General features: G+C 45.4%; 1 protein-coding gene across 1 annotated transcript in view; it reads right to left on the reverse strand.

Annotated features, from left to right (window-relative positions):
- Positions 1–13,213, reverse strand: part of DZANK1 (double zinc ribbon and ankyrin repeat domains 1) — a 48,173-nt gene that overhangs the window by 29,924 nt on the left and 5,036 nt on the right. The window contains exons 3-7 of the mRNA XM_068986758.1: positions 7,749–7,863; positions 6,240–6,336; positions 5,022–5,140; positions 4,169–4,254; positions 908–1,025 (exon numbers count right to left, since the gene is read on the reverse strand). Of these exons, the coding sequence (XP_068842859.1) occupies positions 908–1,025; positions 4,169–4,254; positions 5,022–5,140; positions 6,240–6,336; positions 7,749–7,863 (535 nt within the window). The remainder of the gene's footprint in view (positions 1–907; positions 1,026–4,168; positions 4,255–5,021; positions 5,141–6,239; positions 6,337–7,748; positions 7,864–13,213) is intronic.

Genomic DNA, 13,213 nt, shown 5'->3' on the forward strand with positions numbered 1-13,213 from the left:
TAGGATAATGGCTTTACAATATTGTATTGGTTTCTGCCATACATCAACATGAACTGGTCACAGGTATACTTATGCCCCCTCCATCGTGAACCTCCTTCCCACCTCCCACCCTGTGACTATCCTTTTTAAATGGTCATTTTTCAGTAAACTTCCCAGATCCTTCTGCATCATTTTGTAAACCTGAATCCAAAAGAACCCCAAAGTATCAAGTGCATAAGAGATGAACACATTTAGGTAAAGGTTTTGATTTTTAGTAAGTCAAGTATGTTTCCTAACTAACTACAAACCCTTATGGTTTTTTTTTTTGGCTGAGCTGTGCAGCTTGCAGGATCTTAGTTTCCCGACCAGGCCTCAAATCTGGGCCATGGAGGTAAAAGCACCCGGCCCAACCACTGGACTTCCAGGGAATTCCCTAACTTACTGCACACTTAGTGGTAGGATAATATCAGTTATTATCTATGGTCAGCTAAAACTTTCAAATGTAGACATACTGATCGATCTATAGCTGATATAAACAGCTTCTTTGGACAGAATGGTGTATTTTACAGATATACAGACCTGTAATTAGTACTTGTGGTCATTTATTTGTAGGATATATTTCCATATTGTCCCCTGGTTATGAACAGAAATATCATATGAGTAGGAAACATGTATTTATCCATAAGTAAACCACTGAAATCAAAAGATGTCAGTCTTTTTCTGAGCCTATGCTTCTTCGAGGCCACACAAAAGGAATGGCACTGCAAACGTGTTTCTGATTCCTAAATAGGAGTCTGGATAGAACAAGAATCATTTGCCAATAATTTTTTCAACAACTATCTGTGGTTCCTGTGTGCCAGGTGCTATGCTGCTGCAAATACAGACCAGATCGACTAGTGGAAGAAGCTTCAAGGATTCTGCTACTCACCTGAGCTCCTTCTGGGGGTGGCAGACGGCAGCCGAAGATGGGAGGCACAGAGGAGCCACATTCCAGACAGTAACGAGCAAAGGGGTCCGACGGGCGGGCCACCAGGCAACGGGCACACCTACGACACAAGAGGCCCCTGAGCGGCCCTGTGCTGAGCAGTGCACGACATCGACAAGCATTTGAACATTCTTAAAAAACAAAACAGGAAGCAGAAGGCTCTCAAAGGCAGTGGAACAAGTTTAAGATGGGAGGTGCTTCTCTAAGCATTTTTATCACAAACTCCCACACGGCTGGGACCATGGTGCCCTTCACCTGGAGGCCAGGTGCCTCTTGCTTCCGGGCACAGCAGCAGTTTGATCAGCAGCCTCGACCCCACTTCCGAGTGGGGCCCTGGCTCCTCCTGGCACCTGGGCTTTGACGTGTGTGAGGGTCAGCCCTGCGAATTCCAGTAATGTCCACGGTGTGCTTTTCTGACTCTGACCTGGCTCTGGAGAGTCCTGTCAGGTAAGCCCTGCCTGCACCTTCACTCACCTGCGTGGAGTCCGAGGTTCTGCCCCAATACCGTCTGCCCACTCCAAGGTGGCTGCGTCGTCCTTCAGCCCTCACCCGCCTACCTGGCTGTGAAAGGATTCCTGGACCTGGTTCCCTTGTCAGTCACCCTGTTGCTCCCAAGCATTTCCAGGCAGGTCGGGCCCGACCCTGTGACCTAGCTGAACCGCGCAGCATCTACGATATCTGCATACTGTGCACTGGGTTGTTCGGTTGCCTACACCAGTCTCTACCGGGGCCTCTCAACAGTCAGCAGCCTTTGTAGCTGTGTTCACTTGGGGAAAGGATGGTCTTTTCAGCAATGGCGCTGGGCAAACCGGGTTCCGTTTGGGATGATGAATAAGTTCTGGAAATGGGATGGTGCTGACGGTGGCCCAACACTGTGAATGTCCTTAATGTCACTGAATTGTACACTTAGAAATTGTTAAAAATGGTAAATTTTACTGTATTTTTACCACAGTAGAAGTATAAAGGACTATAAAAAATTGATATTGAATAAAAGTAACAATGTATTATGAGGTTCATAATACTTGTAGGAGTAAAATAAATGATCATGCTAGCACAAAGGTTGCAATTATCCAGTTACTGGAAGTTCTTAGACTATATATGAAGTGGTCTAACATCACTTGAAGACAGACTGTGATAAGCTAAAAATATGTAAACCCTAAGGCAACCACTAAAAGAAAACTTATAGCTAATAAGCCAACAAAGGATACAAAATGAAATGAAATCATAAAACATACCCAATTAATCCAAAAGCAAGCCAAAAAAGGGGGGGCAACAAAGAATAGGTAAGACAAACAGAAAACAAATAGCATGACAGCTGACTGAAATTCAAACGTATCAATAATCAGAAAACATATAAATACGCTCAGCACCACATGCAGAGATTGTTCTATTTTCTAAATGCAAGACCTAACTACATGCTGTTTAAAAGAAACCTTCTTTAACTGGAGAAACACAAATAGGTTAAAAAGAAAAGGATGAAAATAAGATGCACCATGCAAATACTAATCAAAAGAAAGCAGTAATGCTGATTTAATACCAGACAAATATGATTTCTATGCAAAGACTATTATCAGGGTTAATAAAAGGTTATTTCACAGGAGGAGGGATAAACTGGGAGATTGAGATTGATGTATATGCACTACTATATTCAAAAGTAGATAACTAATAAGAACCTATTGGACAGCACAGGGAACTCTACTCAATACTCTGTAATGACCTATATGGGAACAGAATCTGAAAAAGCGTGGATACATGTATGTGTATAGCTGATTCACCTTGTTGTACACCTGAAAGTAACACAATGCTGTAAATCAACCATACTCCAATAAAATTTTTTTAAAAAAGCTAATTTTGTAAGGATAAAGGGGTCAATTCAGCAATAGAACATAGGAATCCAAAAGGCTTATATATTGAACAACAGAGCTTCAAAGTACATGAAGCAAAGAACTGAAAGCAATACAAGGACAAGTAGACAAACTCATAATTATAGTCATAGATTTCAGTATAATTTCCTCAATAACTGATAAAACCACAGACAAAACCAATAAAGACAGAGGAGACACTATAGCACCGTATTAGTTTCAAGTGTACAGCATAACAATCAATAATTGTGGATACTGCAAAATGATCACCACAGTGTTAGCACCGGTCACCACGCAGTTACAGAATCTTTTTCCTTATGTTGAGAACTTCTTACATTTACTCTCTTAGCAACTTTCCGTACGCAGTATAGTGTCATTAACTATCTTCACCACTTACATCCCCAGGACTTCTTCATTTTACGAGTGAAAGTTTATATCTTTGACCACCTTTATCCACGTCACGCACTCTACCAATCCCAAGGGAAATGCAAATTAAAACCACTACCCCCACCTTACCAGAATGGCCAAAAATAAAAATAACAATGTTGGTGAAGATGTAGGGAAACTGGAGCTCCCATCCATCATATACTACTGGTGGGAGTGCAAAATGGTACAGCCTCTTAGGAAAACATATGGACAGTTTTCTTAAAAAGTTAAACATATGCCTACCATATGAGCCAGCCACCCCACTCCTAGTTAGTTGGCTAAGGGGAATTAAAGTATATATGCACAGGATGACATGTATACAAATGTTCATAGCAGCTTTTTCTGTGACAGCCAAAACCTAAAAACAATCTGGATGTACATCCAATAGGAAACAGGATAAACAAACTGTGATGTATCCATACGATGGAACACTACTCAGCATTGAAAAGAAACGTCCAATGCGTGCATACAAAATGGGTGAGCCTCCAAGTCATCAAGTGGAGTGAAAGAAGCCTGGCCAAGGAGCAAATACTGAATTGTTCCATATATATATGGGATCAAGTGCAAGCTAAGCTACAATGACAACAAGCAGACCAACAGGTACCTGGGAACGGGGCAGGTCACAGGGGAGGGTTTTAAAAAGGTGCAAAGCAGGAAACTCTTGGAGGTGGTGGATTTTTTCATTTTCTTGATTGGGGTGATAGTTTTGAGATTATATGTATATATATGTATATATCAATTGTACTCTTTAAGTGCCATTTATTGTATGTCATTTGCGCCTTTAAATTTTGTAAAAATTTAATTAAAAAAACAAAAAAGTTGGGGAAAATACCATTGCTATGCCCCATCTTCAAATTATTTTTGACCATGTTGTGTCTCAGCAGTACTTAGACAGTAGAGAGAAAGCAATACATACTTGAGAAAGTCTGTCTCCCTGTGAATCCTCATGATCTCTGTGCTTGTCAAGCTCTTCTGGCCAGTTATGTGTGCAAACCCAGGGAACTAAAATGAAGAACATATATAAAATCATGGTAAAAGCTCTGGTAAGGTAAATTACATAGAGTTCATCTCAGTGCTTTGTCCCACCATATGCAGCAGCCATCGTTTTTCCCACCATGCTCCAGCCACACCAGCCTCCTGGTGATCCTCACTGAGCTGAACTTGAGGTTACTCGACAAAGATCTTTGCAGGGCTGGTTTCTGTTCATCTTGAAGGTTCAATTAAAATGTCACCTTTTTGAGGGGGCCTTCTCTTATCCCCCTGAATTAGGAGACTGTTCTTCCTACCTGGTCATTCTCTATCCCAGGGGTTCTCAAGTTTGGGTGTTTATCAGAAGAAAGGCCAATTAGAACAGATGATGGGGCCCACCCTAAAGACCCTGAGGCCGCAGGTCTTGGGGGGTGCAGTGGGGGTGGGTGGGTGTCTGCATTTCTGATGAGCTCCCAGGTGACGCTGATGCTCCTGGTCTGGGGACCACAACTGGTAAACCATGGCTCTATCTCATTACCCAGGTCTATCTTTTTCATGACAAATCATTATTCTCAATTATTTTTTCCATTATTCACACGTTTATATCTGCCTGCCCCCACCCCCAACGAAATGTGAGCACCATGAGTACAGGGGCCTTTTTTGTCCAACTAGGAATCTCGGCTCTGGGACAGTGCCTGACCCAGGGTGAAAAGGCAGGGACATTTTCTTAAAGTATGTTGCAGGAAGCATTAAAAACACAGTAGATCTTTAGCATCCAAAAGAGTTTCCTTAGCAGTTACCTGGGGCTGCTGGGGGGCTGGTCTAGAGCCCAATTCATCACGGAAAGTTGGGGCTTCCCGCGGACTCTCTGAGAAGCGAAGGTCTTTCAATGTTTTAGGGTCACTTCTTTCACCCATGTCTACAATTACATCAAAAGCATCATTCTGTGAATATCTGAAATCACATGTGCTTTCATGCAAATGTGTCTTCATAGTTAGAAACCTTTTAATAAGGGGCCACTGTTGTCACATTCTCTAATGTAGTAACTATGCAGAGAAGCTCCCACTCAGTTGAATTCATGGCAATAAAGAAAAAAGTAGGCCCAGACTGAGAAAATGAAAATCTGCCCTGCCACATTCCCCAGCATTCTGCACCAGGCTGGGAGAATGGATAAATCCAGTTGAAAGGTCAGCAGGAAATATTGTGTGTCCCAAGGATACACTGCAGCTGTCACACATCCTAACAGTTCCCACTCTGAGTGACCACTGCTTCTTACTGACCAAGAAACCCTGCTCTCTAAATTCAGATTATCAGAAAACTTTGCTGTTTGAAATCATATCAGTAAGAATGAAACATCCAACTCTTGCCTAGAAGACCCAGGTCACTGTGACATAGGGTTGTTGTTCACTTGCTCAGTCATGCCTGGCTCTTTGTGACCCCACGGACGGCAGCACACCAGGCTCTCCTGTCCTTCACTGTCTCCTAAAGTTTGCTCAGACTCGTGTCTATTGAGTTGGTGATGCTATCCAACCACAGAGAAGCAGCCTCAATGTCCAACCCGGTGCAGAGCTTTAGAGAAAGGTCTCTGGGCACTACGTTCCACATGTATCTTCGTTGTTTCCAAGGAAACAGAACCCTGGTCCCCTTCTCAGGTCCGTATCTCATGGCGACCATTTCCCACTGATCTCTGCTTTGCTTACCTATCAGAACTCTTCTTTCATTTAAATTTCATCCAAACCCCACCTTCCCCCAGCAACTGTTGTCTGTACTTTAGTTGATGAGATTGCCATGATTCCTCTACCACGTGGTCTCCCGTGTTGCAATGAATAGATAAATCTGACTCTGCCGGACAGCTTGACTCTCCCTCATGTAGCCATGATGGCATTAAAAGTCAAATGAGATCTTACTGTACTGTCCTGGTGTTTCTTAGTCAACCCCTCGGAAGACAAGAACACAAGCCCTGAACCTGTTTGGTGGTTCAGTATACTAACTCGTATCTTCATCCTGTTACTTCATACCTGGAAACTTTCCAAGGTTAACATTCCAACCCAGTTTACTTTCAGGATTCTTATATTTCTTCCTTCCTTTTGATTCAACAAATCCATTTTTCAGTTCCTAGGAGGGAAGAGACTATGTATCAGTCACTTGACTCTGCCCGTTTAGATATGAAAATTAAAAGTTCCACAGTAGAGATGGCGACACAGCCTGCACTTCTTTACTAGAAAGGGGTCACAGTCGTTTTCACCAAGTGACCTTTGTCTTGCTGTCTCTGGACGCACACACAGCTTTGACTCTGGGCTGCCTGCCTGGCAGCACGCCTGCTTGGGATGCCCCTTCCATGTCAAGTGGCCAAGACTGGAGGCAGGTGACAGCTCACACAGGTAGGACGTCACACTCTAGGGAGACACAGTGACAACAGAGGGACCACCAGACTCCAGGGGCAAAGGCAGGGTGGGGTCAGACCCAGACAGATCTGCTGTCCACTGTCCTCCCACACTTGGCCCCGAAACACAGACATGCTTCTGTTCTCAGGGTCAGTCCCTCATGCTTGGCTGAAGCCTGAACACCTGCTGGTACATGTTGGCTCAACCCCTGCTGGCTGCCCCCTAGTCAGTGTAGACCCCTGGTCACAAGTGGGCCCCACGCCATGCCTGCATCCACCGCTCTGGTCCCACGGCCTCTTTGCTGCCCTCTGGTTGATTGTTAGGCTGAAGGGACTCCCCCTGAAAACTTCCCATCACCCCAACGAGAGTCTGAGACTTTCTGTTTAATTGCCTCACTGGGGGCTGGCCCACCCTCTGACCCTGGGATCCATCCCACTGATACCCAGAACCCAAGGTCTAGAGTTTCAAATGTCCTTTCTAGACAGGTGTAGTTCATTCTCCAAAGAGGTGAGGCTTTGTATCTGGAGATGAAGCTTTCAACATAACTGAAGGCCACGCCCACTGAGGGCTCCTACTAGCCCGATACTTCTTTTCAGCAAATGCCTCCACCCTCTCCTACCTGTCCCCATGCAGGACATGGAGTATGGCAGAATTGCTCTCTGCTGCCTGGGAGCTTACAGTACATGGGGGAGACAGACAAGGAGCAGAGTAATCACGTGGTCAAAGCACTTGATGAAAGAAGGCCTGGGAGCTAGGGGAGCAGAGACAGAACCCAGCATGCACAGAGTTTGAGCTGGAACGTAAACACGGGAGTCACAAAGCAGGAAAGGATGACTGAGGACAGACACTGGCTCTGAGAGGCCAGGCTGAGGGTTTCTGCTTTCTTCCACAGGGTAAGAGAAGACACAGGAGCCTAGATAGAGATGCCAGTGAGGAGTCTCCAATGGGCAGGGTGGAGGACTGGCCAAAAGGTGGGAAACCAGCAAAGATGCTGTGCAGTGGTTGAGAGTGACCCCAACGGTAAGGACCTGAAAATGGGTGACAGACTGACTCTGGGGGTAAATGAAGGGGAAGATGTGACCACTGAGGAAAGGGACCAGGGATGTGGTGACAATCCAAATGCATCACAGTGTCAGTACTTGCCTGCTTCGGAGGGTCCTTGAGAGCATTTTCCACAGTGTCTTCTGGAGAGACTGGATCTGGTGGAACAGAGTCCACCTGAAACACCTTTGTGACAATGGCGCTCTCTCTGCAGTCTCTGAAAATTGTTCCAGACAGGGGAAGTTTGTGTGTCACACAGAGGTTCAAAGACAGGGTGTCCGGCAACTAAGATGACTCTAGAATGAATTTACTATATTGCTATTTTAAACTGGAGACCAACATATTACCATTTCTATGGTCTTAACCTTGAGCCTGGTGGGCTGCTGTCTATGGGGTCGCACAGAGTCGGACACGACTGAAGCGACTTAGCAGCAGCAGCAGCAGCAACCTTACTCTTATTCAGTTATCTCTTGCTATGTAACAAGCCACTGCAAAACATTATGTCTTAGAACACAAAGGTGTGGGTTTGCCAGCTCTTGTGTAGTTGCAGTCAGGTGTCAGCTTGGGCCGGAGTCAAGTGAAAGTACAGCTCAGTCAGATGTCCAAAATGGTTGCTCCCCTTCAGGTTCTAAGTCTGGCCTGGGACAGCTGGGGACTTGCCAGTCATCTCTCTCCTTCCCTTTCTATCTCCCTTTCCAGGTGGTGAACTTGGGGTTCCTCATAGTAGTAGATCTCAGGTAGGTCAGAGACTTCCTACAAGGTGGCTGGCTTCTCCCAGCGTTTATGTTCCAAGAGACCAGAGCAGATACTGCAAGGCTTCTTGGTGTCTGGCCTTAGCGTCATGTCTGGAGCATTTTCTTGGTCAAAGTTAAGTTGTAGGGCCAGCCCGGATTCAGAAGGAGGGGATACTGTGGGAGGCATGGCTCACTGGGGGGCCATCTGGAGGACTATCTACCACATTCACCATAAAGATGTCATACCTTAATCCTGAAACTATTCTGAAGCAAAGAATGAGGTTACCTGTATATCATTCATTCCACCTAAGTTATGGGAATTTTCCTTATCCCAACTGTGGGTAGCATAATATATACTTCCCTGGGAGATTTTAACTGTTATTCCTCAAATACTAGTCAGTTTTCAATTTATTCATAGTATTTCACAATTAATCTTGTTCCTCCATGATGCAATAGAAGTCCCATGAGAAACCAACTGAGAGGTGGCCAGAAGTAAATTCTGGAGGTGATTTCCCCTCAGCACCAGCAGCTCACCTATACTCTTTATTTTTCTAAACAGTTTTACTGAGATATAATGTACATGACATAAAATGCACTTGCTCTAGGAATACAATTTGATGATACTCCATACATTTACACAACTGTGCAACCACCACCACAGTCCAATGTTACAACAACCTGTTTCTAGTTACTCCTCACTTCCACCTCCTACACCAGGAAACCACTGATCTGCTTCCTGTCTTCACAGTTTTGCCTTTCCTGTGCTGTGTGCTTAGTTGCTCAGTCGTGTCCGACTCTTTGCGACCCCATGGACTGTAGCCCTCCAGGCTCCTCTATCCACGGGATTCTCCAGGCAAGAGTACTGGAGTGGGTTGCCATGCTGATAAATGTAATCCTACAAATACAGTCTCACATGTCTGGCTGCCTTTACTTGTCTTTTTTTTTTTTTTTCTGAGGTTCACCCAGGTAGTTGCATGTCAGCAATTCATTCATCTTTATTCTTGAGTAGCATTCCATTTTACAGATGTACCACAGTTTGTTTATCCATTCCCCAGTGGAGAGTCATTTGGATTTTGCTAGTTTGGAGGTTACAATACTTAATATTGTTATGAGTATTCACATATGAGTCTTTATAGTATGAGCCCCTGAGGTTGGGTTTTCTCTTGTTTGTAACGAGGCATCTGACTTAGGCTTTGCTGAGACATCCAGTTCAAAGATGGTGCTCTTCAGTAAACACTTCACCCGCCACAGGACCAGATGAAGATCCAGCCACTGCCCCCCAATGGAAGCCCCTTTATTTTAGAGATTTTGGTTGGTTTCCATGACTGACCAATTGGGCAATTTTTCCTCTTCCCACTGTAAGTTCTTGCTCTGCTGCTGCTAAGTCACTTCAGTCGTGTTCGATTCTGCGTGACCCCAGAGACGGCAGCCCACCAGGCTCCCCCGTCCCTAGGATTCTCCAGGCAAGAACACTCAAAATTCACCAATGAAGACTGAGCCCGTGGAACTCCTCAGCCCCCCGCCCTGAGCCCTTGGCCTGTGATTTGTCCCTTCTTCTCTCCCCCTGCCCCCATCTCTTTGTACTTGTGACCTCACTGGGTGCCACATAATCCCCAGGACTTGTAGGTAATAAACTTCTTCTCTTTCCAAGTTCCTTGATGATTACTGCTGAGGGCCTCTTGGAATTGTAATAAGAACAAGGGCTGGTCCAGCCATATATGTGGACAGATACACTGGAGCAGAACCACTGGGTCAGGTGGTCAGTGAGTTTGACTTTTTAGAAACTGCGACCTGTGGTTGTTCCATTTACATCCCCACTGGCATCATTTGAGGGTTCCGGTTACTCCACACACTCACTGACGCTTGACACTGTTGGCCTGTTTTGATCACCTGTACTCTTGAATATGTTCTCTGTAGGTATTTGCTTGAGATGTGTCCCTGGTGTATTGGGATACAGGCTTGATTGTTGTAATGCAGAATCAAAACAACAGTGGCTTAAACAGAGTCATTTCAGTTCAGTCGTTCAGTCGTGTTCGACTATTTGCAACCCCATGAATTGCAGCGCACCAGGCCTCCCTGTCCATCACCATCTCCTGGAGTTCACTCAAACTCATGTCCATTGAGTCGGTGATGCCATCCAGCCATCTCATCCTCTGTCATCCCCTTCTCTTCCTGCCCTCAATCCCTCCCAGCATCAGAGTCTTTTCCAATGAGTCAACTCTTCGCATGAGGTGGCCAAAGTATTGGAGTTTCAGCTTTAGCATCAGTCCTTCCAAAGAACACCCAGGACTGATCTCTTTTAGAATGGACTGGTTGGATCTCCTTGCAGTCCAAGGGACTCTCAAGAGTCTCCTCCAACATTACAGTTCAAAAGCATCAATTCTTCGGTGCTCAGCTTTCTTCACAGTCCAACTCTCACATCTGTACATAACCACTGGAAAAACCATAGCAATGGGCTATAACCCACCCACAGCTGTGCAGGAGAGCCATGGTGCCCGGGGCCTAGGGTTGACTTTCTACCCTGTTGCCCCATCATATCTAGGACATGACACGTCCCTGTGACCCAATGTTGCTGACTACCACAGTCACATTCCAGCTGGCAGGAACCACGGCCTGCCTCCTCCTACAGGGCACAATCTAGAAACTGGCACGTCACTTCCACGTGCACTCACTGGCCACACCCCATGCATTCACGGGGCTCTTGCTAGCTTCAAGGAGGACTGAAAACACATGTGTGTCCTGCTAAAAATCCCAGGCTCTAGTTTTAAAAAAAATAAACTTTACTTATTTTTAAAATAATTTTGTTTTGTTTTCATTGTGCTGAGTCTTTGCTGCTTCCCAGGCTGCCTCTGGTTGTGGTGAATGGGGGCTACTCTCTAGTTGCAGTGAGCGGGCTTCTCATTTCGGTGGCTTCTCTTGTTGCATGTGGGCTTCAGTAGTTGTGGTTCCCGGGCTCTAGATCACAGGCTCAATAGTTGTGGCGCATGGGGTTAGTTGCTCCCCAGCATGTGGAACCTTCCTGGACCAGGGATCGAAACCATGTCTCCTGCACTGGTAGGTGGATTCTTTACCACTGAGCCACCAGGGAAGCTTCTATGGTTCTTGAAGAAGGCAACACAGATTTTGGGAGCAGCCTGCAGCCTCTGCCACATCCTTGTGACCACACTTTGGTGTATTTGTCTGGTATGTTTAACTCTCACTCTCTCTAATTTGCACTGAAACCTCACAGCTAGAACATAAGGGATTCTGCTTGATCTGCCCAGGAACTTAATACTCTTATATCTCAAGTTGGTGTCTGCCTTCAGTGTCCTTTATCTGCTTTGCTCATTGATTTCCCTCTTGGCTTTGATGTGTTTTTATCTGTTTTATTATTTCTTTTGCAATTTCTCAGGTTTCTTACATGTTGATTTTTTTACATTTCTTAAAATTCTTGAAACTTTAAGCATCCCAAAACACTTGAAATTCTTTGGTTAAGTAAACATTCAGAAATGAATAGACATCAGTTCCAAAACAGTTGAGAAATGTTTGCTGTGCTGTGTTCAGTTGCTTAGTCATGTCTGACTCTTTGTGACCCCATGGACTGTAGCCCACCAGGCTCCTCTGTCCATGGGATTCTCTAGGCAAGAATACTGGAGTGGGTCACCATGCCCTCCTGCAGGGTATCTTCCCAACCCAGAGATCGAACCCACGGCTGCTGCTTTGCAGGCAGATTCTTTCCTGTCTGAGCCATCAGGGAAGCTCTAAGAAATGTTTACCATTAAGCCATGTCAAAGTCTTAAGCCACACTTTTAGAAGGAGAAAACAATTCTTGAAATATACAACTGGTCTAAACAGCCAGTACCTATCAGTGAGTGACAGTATTTAAGAAATAACATGATCAGTGGGTACTTGCATGTTCACTGGCTGGATAGACTTATGGGCGGCTAACCTTTGGGGAAGCATGTGTTTTGTTGTTCTTAAAAACAAACCAAATTTACAGATACAGGTATCTGGATGCAGATATAAAAAGTCTTTTAGATGAACTGCTTGTTTAACTCATTCACCTCAGCATCCATCTCATCTGGATGCTCATCATCATTGGCTCATGGCCTGTTATCTGAGATACAGTGTCCTCTTAACAAGATAACTTCCTCCCATCACAAACATCTCCATCCAGGGACCATCTGAATCCTGAGGAATGGTCAGGTTTACGGCCTGGCTGGCTCTGAGCAGAAGCCTGGTTCCCTGTCACTTGCGGATCACTGCCCTTTTCTATCTCTGTGTATTTTGCAAAATTATTTACTTATTCATTTTGGCTATGCAGGGTCTTTGTTGCTGTGTGCAGGGTTTCTCTTGGAGAAGGTGATGGCACCCCTCTCCAGTACTCTTGCCTGGAAAATCCCATGGATGGAGGACCCTGGTAGGCTGCAGTCCATGGGGTTGCAAAGAGTCAGACACGATTGAGCGACTTCCCTTTCATGTTTCACTTTCATGCATTGGAGAAGGAAATGGCGACCCACTCCAGTGTTCTTGCCTGGAGAATCCCGGGACAGGGGAGCCTGGTGGGCTGCCGTCTATGGGGCTGCACAGTCGAACACGACTGAAGCACCTTAGCAGCAGCAGCAGCAGCAGCAGGGTTTCTCTAGTTGCAGCAAGCGGGAGCTACTTTTCATTGTGGTGCATGGGCTTCTTATTGCAGTGGCTTCTCTTATTGTGGAGCACAGGCTTAGTTACTCTGCAGCATCTCTGAAGGTTCTTCTTGGACCAGGGATCAAGCCTGTGTCCCCTGCATTGGCAGGAGGATTCTTAACCCCTGGATCACCAGGGAAGTCCTCTGGGTATTTTTGCAAGTGT

This window comes from Capricornis sumatraensis, chromosome 15 (genome assembly GCF_032405125.1).
Source record: "Capricornis sumatraensis isolate serow.1 chromosome 15, serow.2, whole genome shotgun sequence".
Taxonomy (NCBI): Eukaryota; Metazoa; Chordata; class Mammalia; order Artiodactyla; family Bovidae; genus Capricornis; species Capricornis sumatraensis.